Source organism: Dermacentor variabilis, chromosome 3 (genome assembly GCF_050947875.1).
Source record: "Dermacentor variabilis isolate Ectoservices chromosome 3, ASM5094787v1, whole genome shotgun sequence".
NCBI classification, from domain to species: domain Eukaryota; kingdom Metazoa; phylum Arthropoda; class Arachnida; order Ixodida; family Ixodidae; genus Dermacentor; species Dermacentor variabilis.
The window spans coordinates 66,112,087-66,133,572 of record NC_134570.1 but is presented as its reverse complement, the minus strand read 5'-3'; the positions used below and the strand labels follow the sequence as shown (position 1 = coordinate 66,133,572).

Below are 21,486 nucleotides of genomic sequence, written 5' to 3'. Positions count from 1 at the left end.
TTCACGTTTTCTCGTCCCTTTGCTCAGTTGAACTGCACTTGATAGCTATGCATGGCTGTTTTCTCACACCAATTGGCAAGTAGCAAGTTTCATTTCGCAGTTATCTCTGCAGCAACCACACAATTTCAGGATGCCGAACAAAGCGTTGCCTTTATATTTGCTTGTGCAATTGTGTTTGTTTGTGCAAGTACGTTGGCAGCGGCAACATCGAGGAAGTGATGGGTGCCGCATTGCAGACTCGCACTGAAAGTATTCCAGCATAACAACCTTTGACCATGATGGCAACCAACATTGAATGTGTGCAACTCAAGGAGGAGACGACCTGCTCCAGTTAGATTTTGGCGTTTGGGCAGGCTCGTCACGTGCCTGGAGCCACGTGCCATGTGCGTCACCCACAGACAGCACTCGGAGCGTGCGGTTGTTCTCAGTGAGCTGGCTCATCGCACCACCCTGCGGTGGCCACGGTATCAACGCAAAGTAGCAGACTCAGCATGCAACTGTAGTGGATAGCTGTTAGTATAGCACAATGTTCGCTTTGTGCATGTCAGGGCTGGAGCGCGTGCTCACGTGTTCCAGTCAGGCCATGCTACGCAGTGCAGACTGGCTTTGTTCTGCACCAGCAAGTTGCGACGATCCAAATCCAAACTCTGAATTTTGTGCGACATTCAAATTGCACATATTGAAGGGCTATCAATAGCTGAATACAAAGCGATGTCTTCCAAGGCATCTAGCCAGGAGTGAGCGTGCATTGGAAAATGTACGTGTGGTCTGACCTTAAGTTTTGCATGGCTTGAGGTTCAGTTAAGTGGTCAAAACTAATTGAAATTAGCAAAACACAATGGCTACGACCGCAATAAACAATATGAACAAAAGTTTAATTCCTTCGTGGGCGACTGCAGCTGAGCGCGACGATACAATAGTGGGCTTCTTCCGAAAGTATGTAATGCTTACCGAAATCTGAAACTCACATTTTTTATTACTTCAGCCCATTTAGTAACCTGCATCAATAAATATAGAGTAACAGTAGGAACAATCACACTGATCCAGACACCTTTTTTTGGATTGACATGAACTATTGGCGAATAGCAGCCACATATATGGGGATGTTGCATGTGATGATATATGGAAGCTGCAGGGAGCGTTGAAACGGGTGAGCAGAAGGCCTTGTTTGAAAAGATAGTGGAGAAGAAGGTGACTTAGCGCTCAGCTTGCGAGCTTCAAGCACCATGCACGACTGCAAAATTTAGCCGAGATGCTCACAGCAATGTATGCTATCCGTGGACCGTGTTTTTTCACCAAGCCTAAGGGGTGGTTTGGACCCCTTGGAATCAGGACCCCTCAAACAGTAAAAAACTCCCAACAGCATTCTTTTTTTAACCAGACAACTTTAAAACAACCATATGAGAGGTACAGTAGTCAGTAATTCAAACAATGATCGACTGGCATGGTAGCTAGCGCTTTTTGCCCCATCGGTGGGTGCTGGCGACACCAAACTGATGCATTGTACAATGAAACCTCGTTAAACCGTACCCGCTTAAACAGTAGTTTCGATTTAAAAGTAGTAAAGTCAAATCTCCGACTCAGAGGCCATTGAACATAATGCATTTCGTATCCGCATAAACTGTACCAGCTTATTGCGTACATATCGGTTAACACGTAGTGTTTCCACTCTTTGTCGCACAATCACAGCGGTGCGTCGGATCCATCGGGCAGCTTGGCAGAACAACAAGCCTCAAAGATCACAACTGCCTCCAAGCACGCGGTGTATTCACGTGTAAAGCCACATCAACATCATTTCGGCGCCGTGGCGTCATGCCAGAGAGCATTGTGGCGTCGCGCAAACTAGACTCTCGTCAAGCTGTAGCTCGGGTAAAAAAAACGCTGGGTGCTCAGCACAGAAGAAAAATTGGACATCGCTCGTGCTATCGAACGCGACATGAAGAAGTCGGCGCTGGCACGTGACGGGGATCTACCGTTGACTAAAACGTATGGCATTTGGAATGCGAAGAAGTTGCTCGGCAGCGCTGTTGCGATCGCAAAGAGAGGTCGGCTTCGAGGTTCGATTTTTCGCCATCGTTGCCCCTGTTGTTGCCGAAGTATCGTCTAGGGACAGTGACGAGGACGGCATGGAAAGCGACAGCACGGCGATTCAGGCCCGACAGTGGCAGCAGCAGCGCGTTGCATCATCCTCGTGAATGCAATCATCGCGATGAGAACAGCACCCCGCAATGAAAAAGGCACCCTACGACTTCTACAGCGCTACCGCGTGCGTGCACAGAGAATGAGCAACACCAACGAGGAATCTGCCTTGCAAGTGTTTGCAAAGAAGAGGGGGCTGGCTGAAAAGCTGGCTCGCAGCTGCAATAAGTAAGAGGCCGCTGTCGTCACTGCTAGGCCATGGTAGCATCGAAGCAAAGTGAATAAATACTGAATGTTCTTGCCCTTTCATCGCACTCTCTCCAAGTTCCGTTTTCTTTACGGGTAAGTGGGCGATCTCACGCTATTTCGGTTAAGCAGTACCACCGTTTACTGCATACTTTTTCCGAGCTCTGGCCAAGTACGGTTTAACGAGGTTTCACTGCAGCGGACAATGAAAGTGAGGGCCTTTATGGTGCACTGCGACTGCCAAACTTTGGGTGCTCAAAATCAAACTCCCAATAAGACAAGAACCTACCTAGAGTGCAGGGGTGTAGAGTAATGGGAACCTCGGCCATTGATGGCTGCTGCCCGTGCCAATGAGCTACGGGTTGCAGCCAGCAGGGTCTCGCCATTCTTATGCGACAACCAATATGGGCACTTGTTGGATGGCAGGTCCTCCACGGCAACCTCTGGGAACATGTTATACACAGCTGAACTGCTAATGTCTGTCGTACTCGTGCTAGCCGTGTTGCTGAGGAGATGTGTCTGCCGTGGCAAGGCAGACGGCACCATTGCTTCCACGGTAGCCTCACTGTCCTTTTCACTTTGCTCTTGCACTGCCTCTGTCATGGCTGAAACACATGATCCACCAGCCTCACTGACAAGGGTGTCGGTCGAGTCCTCAATGGAGGACACCGCATGTTGCTGCTGCAGCTGCTCAGTCTGTTGCACACTTTCTTCAGCTGAATTTGCCACAATGAGCGAGGTTTTGGTATCCACTGCCACTTCCTCCTGGCTGCCATTCAAAGCTCCGTTACTCAGGCTGCGCCGATGAGCCAATGGCGTGGCATTTTCGTCGTGCCCACTGTGCAATTCCGACTGCAAACCCTTTAGGCTCGGGTCGCTCAGTCGTCGCTGGTGCTTTTCGGAAGGTGGCGTCTGCTCAGACTGGCTGCCTGCAAACAGCGAGTCCACGGACTTGGTTTTGACGAGGTTTGTCGACGTGTCACCACTGCCAGCTGGTTCAGGAGGAGTCTCCTCAGCTGGTTCTGGGGCCTCCGATGGAGGTGTGGAAGGCGGGCCTTGTGACAGCAGTCCCGTAGATGGCTGCAGATACACCTCGCTCCAGAAGCGCAGATCTCGTACCTGGCACCGAGGCCTCAGGACCTGTTGTTAATGGAGAGGATGGGAACATTTTTCATTCACATGCCAGGAATGAGACACCAAGACAGGATTAGAAAATGACTGACAGAGAGCCTAGGGATATGGCAGTCATTGGATGAACGAAGGCATATGCCATCCTCTGTTATTATACAAAGTCAGCTGTCAACCCTAATTAGCGAGACAATATGTGGCCGGTATTGATGTTGTATAAGAACTAGCCACCCTCGTACGAAAGTCCACCGGCCACTTGGTGGTCAGTGCTGATGTATCACTACTGATGTCAGTACTAATGTATCACAATGTGTGTAGGGATTAGCCGTCTTTATCAGCATCAGGCAAAAAGAGGGGCACAGGCAGGCCTAGGTAGGCGAGGCACAACACTGACTTGGTCTTCCCACCTACAATGATGTACATTGACATTGCTGTGGCCGCCATTTTTGTTGCAATACAGCCATCATGGTGAACAGGTACACAATGTTGTGATCCAGTTATCTTGAGCTACCTGGGCAATTGTTGGAAAAGCAGTAAGTAGAACCACCATATGGAAAGCAGAATGAGTGAACTTGCAAGCACACCTGATCTGTGTGGCTGTAGAGGTAGTTGAGGTACTGTTCTGGTCTGGCCTTCAGGAAGGTCCACACCGAGAACGTTCTTGTAGCTACTGCTTCCTGCTGCCGTTCCATGGTGCTGTTCCCCAGAAAATCTCCAAATAGGCTTGAGTATGTGTGCTGTGCCAGCTTGACCTGTTGGAGCAAGTGTAAATAGCATGTAGATGAACATTGAGTGACTACTGCAATGTGCTGAAAAAAAGCAACAAGTTGCCAAGTAACAAGGCTTGGCAGCATTGTGATAGTCTTAGAGGCATGGCTGCCAAAGCAAATGTTTAGAGTGTCACAGCTCACATCCAGAAATAGGATGCACCCAAATTCATGAGCAAAAAAGAAGCCTCAATTGCAAATGAGAGCTTCTACAGCCAGAATGTGTAGGACATGCACAAGAGAACACGGAACATCATTATCTCAACTCTGTTTAGACTCATTTCAGGTAAAATGTCCCAAGCAATTTGCCATGCAATACTCTTTCTTGCCTGTGTGCTCCCAGATTCTGGCTGTTGAACAGCTAGATCACAACCAACCAATATAGATTTGCCTGTTAGCCAACATAACAAACAGCTGTCTATAAATGTGAAGAATAAATAATTCATCTTGAAACAAAAATGCATAAAAAGGGAGGGTGGAGGGAACAATAAAGCAAGGACAACAGGACAGGTGAAATAAATGAAACAGGATAAATAATTCTTGTGGCTGATACGACGGTACAATTTCACTGCTTATTCATAGTTGTAACAGCTCAAATGGCAATTTTTCAAGTGCTGTTACGGATGGAAGAAAAACACGCAAAGGAGAATTGGTAGGTTTTACAAGTTAAAAAAAAATTCTTATTTTACCTGCCAAGCTTACCCAAGTGAAACAACTATAAAGAGTGACCAGCTCACCAAGTACTGCTGGTTGAACTGGAAGCCACATGGAAATTGTGCCAGCAGCTGATGCACACAGTCAAGCCACTGAAGAAACACTGGGCAGCGCTCGCCCAAGTCTTCAGCCGTAGCACTGTTGCCGCAGCGGTCTCCAAATTTGTGTCCAAACTCCAGCCACTCCTTTTCCACTAGTACTTGGAAGCCCTGGGAAAACAAAGCCAATGTGGTCAGTTGATGCATCAGAATTCGGCAAACCTGATAGCTCCACATTTGAAAGCAGCTAACAGTTCCGACTATCCAAGCGTATAGAGAGACTACAGGCAGCAATTCAGTTGACCTTTTCATGTCTAGTGAAGCTAAGTCCTGTGAATGAACTGCTCACCTCGATTGTGCGGTAGTAAGGGTCCAAAATAAGTTCAGCCATGGCCACAATCTGAGGTGTGCGATCCCAACCATCTGAACAGTGCACAAGCACTGGTCGCCGTTCCAGGTCAACCGCATTGGCAACCACAAGCGAGGCCTTCAGCAGACCTGACAGGTGGTACAACCATTTGCTCGACTCCAAGGTTGACATCCAGCTGTAAATGGCGATACATAGTGATGACCATGAGCAATGGAACAAGATAAAACTTGTCTCGAACGAGTGCATAAGAGAGAATTCTGCGAGAGCGAAAGTGACAAGCATGGTTGCCGGTCATCAAGTCAAGTGCAGTAGCTTACATCTGGCTGCTATTTAGCTGGCGCCATTGCACACTTCTCGTTCCATTTAACTGCAACTAATATACTCTCTCTCAACTCCGTGCAGTGCAGTGAAGGCTATAGGGCACATGTCAGCCAATCAGAAACAGAACCAGCTGCATGTACCGGAGGAGGGAATAGGGCTCGCCAACCATGCACCACTAATCCCTCTCTGAAGCTTGTGTTCGGTCTGCCGAGCGGAGGGCAATCAGAGGCATACAATGAGGGAGCCTTTCTTCTAGTTTGCTTTCCTGGTTGTATAATGGAACTCACATTTTATCGAGCGCTACATGGACTTGGCGAGATGGGTACAATAGGCAAATGGGAAAAGTGCAGCCTCGTTAAATCGAGATGAGTCCTAAAGGCAAGCTCTATGGTGTAAAGCCACAAAGATGTGGTGGCTGTGCCATCAATTTACATGTAAACAAAAAGCTGGCAAACCACCACCGTGAATTTTCTCAGAAGGTAAAAATAATATATGTGGCCAAGTTTTAAAAGGTTACTTGGCAAAGCTTAACATTCAAAGCTGCAAACAGCGAAGCAGTAGAGAAATGTCAATGTAGCCTGCCTTTCCTCTTTTTTTTTTGACCTGCATTGTGTTACTTTGTTTACAAACACTGAGATTACAAGTTAAGCATTCTTCTACATACAGAGTGGCCCATGGCTCAAATTCTTGATTACATTGGTTATGGTTAGGGGAGGCCATTCAAAACTTTCCTTCCCATGTGTCTCCAAACAATAAGCGGCACGTCTTGAGTTGCCTTTGATTTCCATGTCGTACCGTCACATTGTTTACAAGATGGACGTGCATGTTTGCTTCTGTTGAAATAATAAAATACCTTTTGGGTCCCATTATGTTTGAGTTGTTCATAAGTGGTCCTCTGGACTTTTACTAGCACAACAATGACCAATTATTTAACACAGACAGGTAATGGAGTAATATGCTCCCATCAGGCTCCACAGTCCCCGTTCACTCGCCGCAGTGGCTCAGTGTATAAGGCATTCTGCTGTTACGAATGACGAGAGGCGGACACGTTCGTTGCAAACACACCCTTTATAACTGCACGCCACGGCTCCGCCCCAACACTGTCCACATGCTTCATCCGCACACACCACAAACAACACACACAATTTGCGCCACCTGCATCTTCCTTCCTCTGTCACCGCTGTACTTGTGGCCTCCGAGGATCGCACCTTGCCTCGCCTAACATGGAGCTCTCGGTCCGCTTATGCCGCCACTCTCTTCTCGCACTGCTGCTGAGCACGAGGATGAGGTTGGGGGTTTGATTCCCTCTTATAGCGGCTGTCTTCCAGTGCGGGCAGAATGCGAAAATGCTGAAGTACCGTGCCTTGCTTGAAACGCTAAAGAACCCAGGAGCCCTCAACTATAGCGTCTCTCAAAACTCTATGTGCAGCTGCTGGATCTTACACCTTACGAAAAAATTAAAAAGAAAGTCCCTGTTAGTGCTTTACAACTGTTAAAGGGACATTAAAGGTTACCATAAACTCAAGTTAAAGTGGTAGAGCAATATTCTAGAACGTCTAAGGCGTCAATATAATCGCGAACAGAGCTTTAGTAACCGAGAAATTGAGGTAAATGCACGACACGATTTGAGACCCCCCAGCGACATTCCGGTACTAGCCCGATGACGAAAGCACTCCTCATAATTTGTGTTACTAATACTCAACTACTCATATTAAAAATATCATTTCATTCGATTATAAGACGGAAAAAAATGCTACTTGTCTACGTCTATTCGATTCTAAGAAAAAATAACATTTTGACGTTACCCTTCAGTAATATGGGTGGTCGAAAGGTTTCGTTTTCGCTCGACTCTGCGCGCTCGACTCTGCGCCGGGCACACTTTGGAGTTTCAGTAGTTTCGTTATCGCGTCGTGCTGTGAGGGTTCTGCTGGCTCGCGAAACTTTCATTTGGAAGAAGCAGCGAGAATGCCACGTCCATGTGATGTCGTGGGAAGCCCTCGTTGCTTTCCCGCTCCAAAGAGCCGGTGTCGAGGCCGCCGTCGTAGTACGCAACGACGCCGGCAGTGCGAGCCCTCAGCAGCAGGTCGCGCTCGTCAGTGCTCAAATCGCTGGGGTGGAGCCCACCATCGCGAGCCAATCTGTCGTTGTCAGGGTCCATTGCGACGAGCGTCGAAGTTTGCGTCATAGAAAGAAGTACCAGCTTATGGTCGCGCGTTTCTCCTTCCGCTAGCCACCATACTCCCGCTTTCGCTCTCCTGTCGGCTCTGTCTTGGCTCTGTTTCTGGCCGCGCGTTTGCGTTTTGCGCAGAAAAGCTGTAGCGCTGTCTGCGGATGCCGTTCTACTCACCGATGGCGCAACGTCACTACGAGACCATGATGTCAGTACTCCTCGATCGGAGGGCGGGCGATTTGAACTGCGCTAGAGGTACGCGGACGCTTCAGAACGCATTTTCTCTTAAAATAAGTCTCTCCTTGGCACGAAACAAGCGTTTCAAGGTTTCTGGGATGGTATTTCAACAGTCCACGTTGACTTAATAGTAACCTTTAGTGTCCCTTTAAAGAACCGTTGAATTAAGAAAATCTTTACCTGAGTCTCTGAAGCAACGATTGAGTTGGTGTAAGGCATCGTATTTATTCGAATCTAGGCCGACAGTTTTTTTTCAAATAATCATATTCCAAACTCCAGGGTCGGCTTAGATTCAAGGATTTTAAAAAACGCGCCAGTTTTTTATTGAAACTGCTAAATATGGTGCATAGCTAGCGCCATCTAGAAAAGTCAGTATCGCAGCCGCTACTAGCCGTGCCAGTAGCCAACCGTGCACAAGCAAGTTAGCCATTTTAACCTGTGTTGTGTCGGCCGTATCGGTGTGTGGCATGGTGTTATCGCGATGGCACCAAGCAGGAGATGCCACTACAGTGCCGCTTTCAAGCGAAAAGTTGTGATAGCCGCAGAGGCATCATCGAACCGTCAAGCTGGACAGGACTTTGGTGTCGACGAGAAAAATGTCCGTCGTTGGAGGGGACAACGAGAGCAGCTTCTTGCGTGCGCCGCAACGAGGATGGCATTTAGCGGACCAAAGAAAGGCCGTCACCACAAAGACAGTTTTGGCCGACTTTGTTCGCACGCAGAGAGCAGCTGCCCTTCCAGTGACAACAGAAGTGCTCCAAGTGAAAGCAAGGGAACTTTCGAGGGAGCAACGCCTAACGCCAAAGGATTTTAAAGCGAGCCGGGGCTGGCTTCAGAAATTCATGAAGCGCTTCGGCTTCAGCCTCCGACGTCGCACTTCAATCACCCAGAAGCTGCCAAGCGTTTTCGAAGAAAAGCTGATAGCTTTTCAGTGCTACGTGCTGCGAAAAAGAGAAGTGGCAGGCTACAACCTTAGGCAAATCGGCAACGCCAACCAGACGGCTGTGTGTTTTGATACGCCAGTGGCGTACACCATGAATGAAAAGGGTGCCAAGGAGGTCAAGGTGTGCTCTGCGGGCTACGAGAAGCAGCGCGCAACTGTCATGCTGTGCTGCACAGCTGATGGACATGAACTCCCTCCTTATATGATATTCAAAAGAAAGACGCTGTGTTAAGAACGGCCAGCTGCAGTGCAAGTTTACCAGCCATTTACGCCAGCGGTGGCAACCTCATCTTGGAACGCCGCCGCCAACCTCTAGCCACGGCGTGACTAAGTCGACTTTGTGTCAGGAACAATGCGCGCATCCTCCACTCTCCGTCGCTTCAGCTAGGATGCGTTTGATGAAGCAGGCTTTGTGCTGAAACCGCCACCGTTACGCTCTAGCCTCGTCGCCATTGTGACTGAAGGAGTTCGACGAAGCAGGCTTTGTGCGCAACACAACAACATGGACCTGATCTGCTACGGGTGGGGGAGTTGTCGTGGGAAAGCCGACGAAGGCTCCTTCCCATGTGCAGACCAAGACGTAAGACAATGTGCTACCCGGGCGCGCTACCCGGAACAGCTCGGAGTTCTACGAAATTCGTGTGGTGTTGATTTCGGACCGTGAACGTGTGTGTGTGTGTGTGAGCCCTCATCCTCCTCCAAGTCGAGAGCCCGCCTCCTCCAAAAGGGCGGGTCATCTACAATGACGTTGAACTATGACGTCGAGCGGAGTGCACATAAGCAGCGATTGTCGGCTGCTAGTGTGTGCTCGTAAGCTGTTTGCTGTATGCTCGTCTTGCGGGCTCCATTTGGGAGTCTTGCTAGACTGTTGATGTATCTCATGTTCAACTGTAAATAACATGTAAATAAATCCTGCTCTCCTAAGTCCCGACGAAGAGTCAAGCTCCTTCCTACAGCTACGACTGCCAAATCTTACATCTGAATGGCAGCGGTGAGATCGGCCTACAGCTCGTAGATCGTCCGACAACTAACAAATGGTGACAGCGGCGAGATCGTCCGACAAATCTTACAGCTGCCTGCTCGAGAAACTTTCCCAAGAAATGTCATTGCGTGGGCAAAAGAACGGGTGGATGACGGGTGTGATGGTGGAAGAGTGGGTTAAGATAGTGTGGCGACGGCGTCCAGTAGCCCTTTTGACAAAGAACTCGCTCCTTGTCGTCGACTCTTACCGTGGGCACTTGACCAACAACATGAAGGCTGCGCTCGCCCAAGCGAACACGGACCTCGCTGTCATACCGGGCGGCATGACGGGCCAGTTGCAGCCACTTGATGTCTGCATCAACAAACCTTTCAAGGATTGTCTGCGGAAATATTACACAGACTGGGTTGACTGACGAAGGCCACACGCTAACAGCAACGGGCCGCATCAAACATGTATCGCTATCGCAGCTGGCGGGCTGGATAGCTGCAGCGTGGGACAACATCCCAGGTACTTTGATCGTGCGCGCCTTTAAAAAGTGCAGGATATCTAATGCGCTTGACGGTACCGAAGATAGTGCACTGTTTGAATGTGACAGTGACAAGAAACACAGCGACGACGACATTGAATGAGCTCTGCATGTTCAGATTCAATAAATGCTGTTTGCATTTTGTGAACGCTGTCCTCGCTTTTCTTGTTCGGCCTACGTTCGAGGTAATATATATATATTTTTTGTTGGCTTCGGACTTTAAGGGGTCGGCTTAGAATCGGGGTCGGCCTAGATTTGAGCAAATACGGTAGTTAGTATCATGGTGCAGACTATGGATGTATGACATAGGGAGAACGAAAATGAGTTTTTCCCTCCTGACATCAGTGAGAGCAGTGGAATCAATAACGTTCACCATAGTGAACAGCCGGGACCCACCAGGACTGATCGGCTGTGGAGGAGCAGAGGGCACGCACAGCATGGAAACTCTTGCGGATGGTGTGGATGTTGGCCAAGCTCATGAACTGCACCTCGCAGTTGGGGTAGTACTCTGGACATTCGCAGCCACCGCCCTTGGCTCGGTTGGCCACAGCAGCAGTGTAGGAACGAGCGTCAAGGATGAGCATCTTGCGCTGTGGCGCTGGCCGTGGCTCGAAGTGCATGCCTGGAAAGTGCACACGAATCAATACAGGGTTCACAATCATGTTAAAGGTGCTTTAACGGTAAGCATTAGGTTAAGCTGTCATAGTAAATCGAGTTTCTGCAAGCAATGACTACTAGTAAAAATGACAAAAACGATTACTAGTATTACTGAAGAGGCATCAAAACAGAAAACAGGTGGTGATACAATCCTCAAATTTCTGCATCAGTGCGTCATGAATAGTGATAATGTCTATTCATGCCTGATTGACTGTTCACTGGCAAAGAAAGACTACCTTGTATTCGCTTTTTAATGGAACTGAAGACTTCAACTAGCAAGATTTGAAAAGCTTTCTTGAGCCAAACTGGCCACATTACAAGAAAACACTCTTGATACCCATGACATCATGCTGACATACCGATGGAGAGATTTTGTTGCAAAATTCAAGAAAGACTTTTAAAGGTTCGCTATCAATTCTGCACAGTTTCTCCATACTTTCGATTTTGCCAAACAAATGAACACAGCTTTGAAAAAATAATTTAGCAGTATAAATTCATCTAGTGTTGCTTTTTTCTCGCATTCTTTGAACAGTACACCCACCCCCCTTCTCCCGTGAACTCTGAAGCCTTTCTGAATGCAACTTCAGTTTAGACAGAACAAAATGCTAGTTACCCTCAACCTCTCTTACAGTGGAAATGAACCTGCCCTTCAGAAAAAGAGTTTCTTAGAAACGAAAAAACAAAAAATAATGTGCCACGAGATTCACACACAAAAAAAGTTCCCCAGCCGTTCACAAGAAAAAAAAAAGAAAGAAAGGAACTTCCATTAAGCGACATTAATGATTTTTCTGAAAACGGGCATAAAGCTACACTCACAGATAACTTTTCCTGGCTATGAAGGCAAACCTCGACTTCCATATTGTGGCACCACTATTTGAACTACACTGACAATTTCACTCATGTATGCGTTCTTGTACAAGAAATAGAGCATAGTTCTTTATTTACAAGAGCATGTGGTTTAAAGAGGCATAATATTTGAGGGTCAGTGTGGCCATTTCATTTTATTTTCTAGTTGGCTCTATCCAAGTATTCGTATATGCAAGAGTGATTCATGTTTTGCTATCTCTAAAAAAGCAAAATGACATTCGCATCTTCCGACAACCATTTGTTGTGTGCTGGCTAGTTGCTTGGCTCACGTCAGAGAATTACAACAAACACACCAATGAATGGCTGTCAAAATAGAAGCAAAGGGTGCATTACATTTTCACAGACTTCACTGTGACTGGTACATGCAAACTTTTGTGAAAGTAAGCGAGCTACCTAGGGTCAGCGAAATTAAAAGATGCGCTAAACTTGCTAGGCAGTTTTACGAAACGATCCATGTGCAGGAGCACCTCTACTGCAAGTATGCATTCACATGCAGAAAAATGTAGTCTGAGAGCGCAATGTATTGTCAAAGAATAATTGAATGCTTTGATGACTCGCCATTAATGGTGGAACAGACAAGAAAAAGAAAGAAATGCAGCTGTGCAATGGAAGCAGAACCCCTACATGTTAGCCCGACAGTCACTGTAAAGTGAAGACAGCAGCACTCACTAGCAGTCAGACAACCATTCAGCAGGGACAAGTCTGATGCATCCGAGTCAAGCCTCTGGTCATCGGGCAGGCTGTCAAGCCCGTTTCCAATGGCGGGACCCGGGTCGATGCTGCAAGCATCTGCTATGGCCTGGATCAGGTTCTCATCCTGAGGACTTCGCCAGCCCAACCAGCCTACCTCGGGCTGCGCTGAGCGTGCTATCACCGTGCCATACAAGTGGTGCCTACAGGAGGCGAGGGAGTGAAGAAAAAAAAAATCTTTTGTCAAAGGTTGCGGGGCCCATTTGTTATTTTTGTGCTGAGACATCTTGGTTGAGACAGCATGTTTTACTATGGTATCTGCTGATCCTACCCATTATGTTAAAGCTATAGTTACCTGGAGAAAGAAAGAACACTAAATGTTCATAATGAAAGGAATTCACACTTCCTGGGCACTGCGAACCTAGCCAAGGCATCCTCTTTTCAGAATGAAGAAGAGAAAGTGAACTGAAAAATGCTTCCAATGACTTACATGTGGGGCCATTTTATTTCCTGCTGTTCTGGCTTTGGCTTGTCAGGAATTATATTACTGCACACAGTTAAGGTTTGCTGTCTTTCCAGGTCTCCTTTTAGAGGAAGTCAAAGTTTTCTGCGCTGTGCCAGCAGAAATGTGGCGCTTTACAAGTAACTGAATATGATGGCACCCAAGACATAATGAAGACATCTGGGATGGGACCCTTTCCCTCATCATACATGTGCAATTTTTCATGCCGATTTCTGGTTAATAGCAAAAGCAACCAGCAGGCGAAACCGGTAGCAACAGACACCAGTTGCATTCCCAATGTAACGAGAACAGCAAAAACCGTTTTGCTTGCCTCCAAACAACCGTGGGGATCCTCCGGGAGTACCGAAAACTGGCCACAGTTTCAAGGTCCTGGTCCGGTACTGAGGTGGGCACAATTAAGTAGCGCGGATAGCTGCTGCAAAATCTGTTGAAGGGGCACAGTGGACAGATCGCGGAATCAGTGGACAGCCCACAGAGAGACAGATGACACACTGCATTTTATACTTTATCTACACAACCAAGACAGATTTCCTCAAGATGAAAAGCTCAGATCTCTTTAGGTGTCACTGCTTACAGAAATGTGGCAGGGAAGAGCTGTTGTTTTATCCTCCAATCCTGCACAATTCTGTTCCGGCTTTAGCAAGATGCATGTAGTCCTGTACAAACATGCATGGGAGCTACAGGCTATAATGCTAGGCACTAGTATGCTGTAATGCTAAACCGTTGTCGTTTCTCTGCCTTCCTATGTTGCTTTTGTAAAGAATACTTGTATTACTTAAAAGTGCAGAAGCTTCTGGCTAGGAATGTAGTTGGCCGGCAACGCACTCGTGTAATCTGTCAATTTCGCATACATGTGCACTTCTGCAGTTGGTGCACTGGGTGCACCGACTTTCAATGGTCTTTCATGAATATTCAATGTAAAAGAGGCCTGCCCAACTAAAAATGTGGTTTTAGCTACTCCACACATACAACAACTCGCACACAAAGCAACTCACTTGAATTTCTCATTGATGCTACTGATCTTCCATGTGCCCCCAAGGTCTGTGTCAAAGCCCATACGTTTGCACTCCTGGTGCAGGAGTGAGGTGTCCTTGTCTAAACTTGGCCTATCTGGAATGGCAAAATGCAGCACCAGGTTAGCACAATCATTTTACTGATGATCCACATATTATACTTAGTTCGCGAACTAGTTGGCCCATTAAAATTCAGTGCAAATGGTAAAAACTACATTAAACGTAACGCAAATGAAAAACCTCCTAATTGATATTGTTGCTTTAGTAACACAATGCCTTCACATATGGATGGAGTTTCATATCATGCACACTTTACACATTATTAAAAAGCTTAAAAACTGAAGAAAATAAACACTATCCAAAAATCTGCAGCAAGGACAGATCAACTGACCACTCTTTAGAAAGGAAAAGAGGTCGTCGTAACGTTCTTCACGGCAGTAGAGGTAGAAACGGAAGGCAAACAGGTCATCGAGCCGCTTCGGCAACTGGATTGCATTGGTGAGGCGCTTGTGCCACTTCTGACAGTCTTCATTTGTGGCGAATGAACACCTGCAATGGCAGCAACCAGAAAGGTACAAGAGGCACTCAATTACTTGCTTACATTCCGACGATAACATATCGCTCATCGACAAGGGCCAAAATTACCATACACCTGCCAAATGGACACTCACAGTGTTTATCAAAGCTGACCCTCAATTGTTTAAAGAGCCTGTCACCACGTCTCGCCATATTGAGCTGACAAGCGCAGAGCATACAATGCGCGCTAATGATAGTGTTTGCAAATAATTGCATCGCTACGCACTGCGGAAGAGTCTGAAATTTATATACGAACGCCATTTTCCCTTTGCCTCGCGGCGACCCTGCGCCAAGCCGGATGGTGAAGTCCTCGTGTCCCTGCGCCTACATGCTCGTGTCCACAGTGCGACGTCGCTCGTAGTGACACGTTACTTTGATAATTATTCAAGGCAACATCTGTTATTTGAGTGAGCTGTTGCTTGAATTGACGAATTGAAGTTAAGAGAAATGATAAAACACACAAACAGAATGCATGCATGTTTTTTGTTTTACTTCGCACCGAAGCAAGAGAGATGTACCTCCACTTCGTCTGCTTGTTCCCACGGTCGTGCAGACAGATGCGCAAGTACCGAAACTGCCATTTTCTACCGTGTTCCAGCGCGTGATCATGCTCTGCGATCCACTTGCTCTGCCTCAGTATTCGTCTAGCACTGAATTCCGCTAGTCATGTGTCCTTGTGCACAGTGCGCAAAATCGTGTGCTGCGCGAACAAGACAATAGCTCGCGCGTGACTCCGTCAGTGGAAGTGCATAGAGCCAAAAATAGAAAAAAAAAGTGAAGAGAAAAGAAAATGAAGGCGGGGCCTCTGACGTATGCGTCACGCAATCCCCGAGGTCCGGTATGGGAGAACACAGGGAAGGAATTTTATTTGCAGAGGCTAGACAGGGCGAGTGGAGAGAGCGCCTTGCTTGGCAGCGGAGCCCGCCTGTCGAAATCATGGGTTTGCAGTACTGAAATATTTCTATCTCGGCTATTAATGAGCCAATTTGAAAAAGTTTTGTGGAAGAACGCGCTCTAGAGGACATGTAACAACTTCCAGCATCTAACTAAAATTTACTATGGGGCCTGGTGAGGGGCCCTTTAAGCGTGATTATAGGGAAACTAACGAGAAGGATCAGCTGAGCTGTATTAACAAACTAAGCTGCTGTGAAAACCAGAAAAGCCCCCTTACAACAAGAAAAGTCTTAGAGAACACGCAAGAATAAAGGATGGGTAGCGTCGCCATGTTGAAGTTCATGCACCAGGCAGTGTGACTTTGATGATATTGTTGGTCATCATTTCTGAGAAGATCATCCCATTGTGAACCACAATGTATTTCTCAGAAAGAGAAGAAAGGGGGTTAACCGAGGGGCCTGATTTTTTTATTAATCATATCATTAGAAGCCAACAATGACACCAAGGAAAACATAGGAGAAATTTCTTGCATCTACTAGTTGAATTAAAGAAATGATAAATTAATTGCAATGAAAGTGGATGAAAAAACAACTTGCCGCAGGTGGGGAACGATCCCACGTCTTCGCGTCACACATGCGATGCTCTAACCAATTGATTTACTGTGGTGCGGTTTCCCCATCCGCTTTCTCGGGTATTTATGTGTTACCACAAAAACTAACTTGGGAGTGTTAGTCAGAGCCACCACTAACAAACCTTGGCGGCAGATGTGGAACATCCTTTCTGCCGCAGGCATCTCGAGTATGTGACCTTTCTGGCTGAAGGCAACTGGTCAATAAACCCGCACATGCTACCTGAAGGCATCAATGTTACTGGATTCAAGACCCTCGTTATGTAAGAACGAGAAGGAAGGGGGTTAACTGAGGGGCCCTATTTTTATTAATCATATCATGAGAAGCCAACAAACAAGGACAATAAAGAAAACATAGGGGAAATTACTTGTACTTACTAATTGAAATAAAGAAATTATAAATTAACTGCAATGAAAGTGGATGAAAAAACAACTTGCTGCAAGTGGGGGATGCACCCACGTCTTCACGGATGTTCCACATCCGCCGCCAAGGTTTGTGGGTGGTGGCCCTGGCTAACACTCCCAGGTTAGTTCTAGTAGGAACACATAAATACCGAAGAAAGTGGATGGGGAAGCCAGGCCGCCGTAGCTCAATTAGAGCATTGCACGTGTAATGCGAAGACGTGGGATCATTCCCCACCTGTGGCAAGTTGTTCTTTTATCCACTTTCATTGCAATTAATTTATGATTTCTTTAAGTCAATTAGTACGTACAAGTAATTTCCCCCATGTTTTCTGGTGTCTTTGTTGGCTTCTCATGAAACATATTTCTCCGTAGTCATACCCTCTGCTGTGGTGCGACAAGCGGTGTACAACTTGAGCAGTTTCTGGAGCTCTTTTGTGTCGGAGGTGCGGGCTACTGTAACCACGGCAGAGTCCCCACCCTCCCACACGGTCTTTGTTACAGTGTTGACTGGCACTCCCTATGTGCACTGCAGCTTAGTGATGATGGTGCCGCTATGTGCATTCAATGTTAAGCAACAAATTTATCTTATCTGTAGAGCCGTTGATAATGCGTATGAAAAATAGGAATTCCGCAAGTACATACGGAATCCTTTACTATACAGGTAATTTCGTTGTAGAATTCATCATAGAGGTGTTGAACTAACATTTAGAAATGTTAAACTTCTGAAGCTTAATATATTATGAGTACAGTCAGCCCAGTACCTTGTGTGCTTTCCCAACATTTTTCAGGACCAAGCTTGAGAAGATTGCGATAAAGCAAGTGCAGTGATAAATCACCTGAAAGAGCGGGCGTCCTTGCAGATTAGGTGCAGGTAAAAGATGTCGCGACACTCGACTGCCTCTAGTAATCCCAGCGGAAGGTTCAGCTGTTGCTCGGGGCCCGCCAGGAAGAAGCGGTATGATGAGAGAGCCACCACGCCTTGTGTCGAGCGGCCCAGGAACTCTACCGCTTCACCAGGCAGGCACGGGAATGGCACAACGAGAGATGGGTCGTCAGACACCAATGCCCGTTTGGGGTATGCCTCACTCCCGGTCAGGTTCAGGAAACTTGACGGGGTGCCACCTCCATCATCAATGGGCGGGGACCCTTCCCCTGCCTCCATGCCAAGAACCCTGCACAGACGGAAGAAGCAGCAGCAAACACCGGCTTCAGCAGTTTTCTAAATTATGGGGTTTTACGTGCCAAAACGGTGTGCCTCATCTGTTTATGAGGCACACCGTAGTGGGGAATTCCGGAAGTTTGGACCACCTGAGGTTCTTTAACGTGCACCTAAGTGCAAGTACACGGGTGTTTTCACTTTTCACCCCCATCTAAATGCGGCCGCCATGGCCGGGATTCGACGCCGCGACCTCGTGCTCAGCAGCCCAACACTACCACGGTGGGTAGTGTGCCACCAAAGCGGCATTCGCTGCGACGAAGCGCACTCACTCTAAATATTGCTAGTTTGCCCATCTGATTCCTGTAGAAGAGTGTAGACATTCTTTCATCTTGCCACTGTCCCACTATGGGCATGCTTTTAATGATCATGGAGTGGTACGGAAAGCTTACCTATATGAGAAATGCCCAGCAGCAATGGGTGCAATGTTTTGCTGCACGCTTGGATTTACCATATGGCCAGTTGCGTTTTTGTACAGTAATATGGTGGGTGTCTGGAACACTCCATCATCAAACAAGAGAACTACTTTCAACAGGTACTGTGTGTGGTTTCACTACTTGTGATTTTCACCATAAGCACTTACATACACATGCCAGCGACTAATTCATAATTGCACTTGGAACCTGAGTTTACAATGCGATTAGGATACCGTATTAAAATTATGTGCATGTATAATGTAAAAATGGCGGCCTACTCTGTATTACATCATCACACATATAGCACGCTTCCATTTATATGACACCTAGTGGCAAGCAGTTGGAAAGTGGCAACTCCAGAGTTGGAATGATTCCAGAATCATTCCACATTTTAGGACACCTGGAATGTAATGATGCCCCCAGTGTCACAGATGGAATGGGAATAGAATGAAAGCCAGAAATATTGGAATGGAGTTGGAATGGAACAGACACCTAGTACTGGAGCATTGATGATATGCAAGACTTCAAACCTACAAAAACGGCAAATTTGGCATTTAGACAAAATTAGACTTGGCCTATATATTGTATTTCTCCTACCAGTTCTTTCAGTATCCACTTACAGGTAACTATTACTGCCATGGTAATTATAAACAACACAGAATTCTGCGTGCCTATTCTACTCGTCTGAAGACACAGAAACCTTTCTGCATTACAAGTCTAAAGTGTGTTTAAAGAGAGCAACTTCTAGTCAAGAATTATTTGGTTTAGCAAGAGCACAAATGACCTAAAAAGAAATATTAGTGGACATTAGAGAGATTACAGGCAATTGCAGAGATAACAGGAAGCAAAGCAAGTTTCTTGTGTGAGAAAATTTGATGCAACATTCTCAAGACTTCAAAAACACTTCAGTTTGTATAGGCAGACAAGCGCAAGCAGTCTACAATTTAAAGAAAGCATTGATTTACTGAAATTGGAGGAATGGAAAGGGTCAGCTCAGAAACTCCAGAAGTGGGAATGGTCCAACTCTCAGCAATGTGAGGAGTTAAAAAGAGTGGAATTACGGGGTATCTCCACATCCCCTGATTTCATCTCCACTTCCCACACTTTCATTGTCAGTACACTGTCATGTAGCGGGTTCACTTATATTGTTTTTCGTGATGTTTTACAACACAAATATTATTCAAGTGGCTGGACTGGTGCTTTCCAAATATTATAGACATGAAATAATTGGCGTTCTCATATCCGATGTCCTGCACAAAATTCTTGCATGGAGTCCACATTCAGCATACTTGACAAAACTTACTCAAGGATACGCAAGAACTATGGTGAAACCATATTTTCAATGAACAGAATCAACTGATGGCTGAAGAGGCTGAAGTGTCGCGAAAAATGGTTTTTGACGTTCACAAGTGCACATAGTATGCGGATTTGTAATACATGTCACCTGATACACCCACAAACCATCCACTTCAATTAAACATCAAAGTTACATCAAAGCTGCAGTGAAAAAAAATAGTATAGTGGTTAGTGGTAAGGCTTCGACTCAACGAGTGCTAAATAAATCTCTCGCGTCACGTTGCCTATGTGTAAACAAGCCAAGAGAATTATGTACAATAGAAGCTAAAAATGATTGTTTACTCAATTGCTTGTATTCACCAAGGTCAACAGTTCAACGTTTGGAATAGCACAACAGGTTAAAACATTCACCAAGGCAGTCCAACAGAGCACAAATGTAGTGTTGCTCGACACTTAGCATTCAGATGAAGTTGCAACTTTTTAACGCCGCTACTAGCTCAAATCAGATGGTTTATCAAGGACAAACTAAGAGAGTGTTGCTCCAATGAAAGAATGTTGGTCTACACAAACCTGATCCAGACCAGTGTAGCTATGACAGAGAGCAAAAAAACTCCCTCTTGAGGTAAACGTCCCAAAGCTGCAGTGCTGCTTTCCAAGGTACTTCAGAAATGCCTTATCTGACGCTTTTCGCTGTCTGTCGCGAGAATGGCAACACATAAAAGAGTGACGCGACACACCGCACATGTTGTGGTATGATAAGATAGAATACATTGGAAGGGCTTTGACTTCTGCTGTTAGTGGCAAGCCACACTTCATATTTTTACCTAACATTCGCGTGATAAGCTCACAACAGTGAACATATTGCAAGCACCATGTGAATTGGCAACAATTTCTTTTTCCCCCACTGTTTTCTGTTGCTTTATAAGAACAAAAAGAGATAGTGCAAAAAAAAAAAAAATACCCACTGATTAAGGACCATCAAAGTCCTTAATGAAAAATTCACAATTAAGAAAGCTACTCGCCAGAGATGGCCTGGACCAAGGCCATTGATCCTCGGAGCAAAAATAAACCTTTATCATTCTCTTTCAATATGTGCATTTCTTTATAACCAAAATGCAAGGAGCACTTTTCAGATAGCCATGGCCATGCAGCGAAGCCCCATGCCTTACATTGCTTCAATTCTACCATCTACCCTTCAGAGACAATGGCTATGTTACCACAGGTGCGTCTTGTGACAAACCTACATGGACGTCAATAATTTCGGAAAGTGTTAAACAGTGAAAGAAGATATCCCGCTGGTATTCGTAGGAGGTTTAAATACTGATACCTTGTCAGCTGCACTCCCTCTGAAAGTATTAAAAGAAAGAGACCCATGTGACACTGATATTAGACTCGAACTGACCTGCGAGTCCTCGGCTCAGTGCAAGTGAGTCCTAAGCACACAGTATATTTTGTGAGCAAGTATGAGTGAGTTCCGTTTAGTTTCAGTTGTCTAGAGACAAATTAGTACTTGACAAGTTTTTTTAAATTTGCTGTCCGATATTATTTCTCAAAGCAGCCATCAGCTTAGAGGAGGTGACGAGGTGATGTGTTTATCTGCTTTTTATTTTATATTTTTGAAATGTCTTTTTGTTACCTGCACACCTGTATTGTGGTATGTACTAATGTTGTGAGCAAAAGTTTGGTGACCACCCGCCGCAGTGTCTTTGCAGCTATGCTGTTGC

The 21,486-nt window shown here is 46.2% G+C and overlaps 1 protein-coding gene across 6 annotated transcripts in view; it reads right to left on the bottom strand.

The window, feature by feature from the left end:
- Positions 1-21,486, bottom strand: part of LOC142575776 (phosphatidylinositol-3,5-bisphosphate 3-phosphatase MTMR3) — a 48,029-nt gene that overhangs the window by 23,673 nt on the left and 2,870 nt on the right. For all 6 annotated transcript variants that reach the window (XR_012826713.1, XM_075685409.1, XM_075685411.1 and 3 more), the window contains exons 2-11: positions 17,671-18,006; positions 14,723-14,880; positions 14,314-14,428; positions 13,629-13,742; positions 12,775-12,998; positions 10,978-11,203; positions 5,382-5,577; positions 5,018-5,203; positions 4,098-4,265; positions 2,675-3,525 (exon numbers count right to left, since the gene is read on the bottom strand). Coding sequence is in view for 5 of the 6 variants with exons in the window: in XM_075685411.1 (XP_075541526.1) it covers positions 2,675-3,525; positions 4,098-4,265; positions 5,018-5,203; positions 5,382-5,577; positions 10,978-11,203; positions 12,775-12,998; positions 13,629-13,742; positions 14,314-14,428; positions 14,723-14,880; positions 17,671-18,006 (2,574 nt within the window). In the remaining variant the exon portion in view is untranslated. The remainder of the gene's footprint in view (positions 1-2,674; positions 3,526-4,097; positions 4,266-5,017; positions 5,204-5,381; positions 5,578-10,977; positions 11,204-12,774; positions 12,999-13,628; positions 13,743-14,313; positions 14,429-14,722; positions 14,881-17,670; positions 18,007-21,486) is intronic.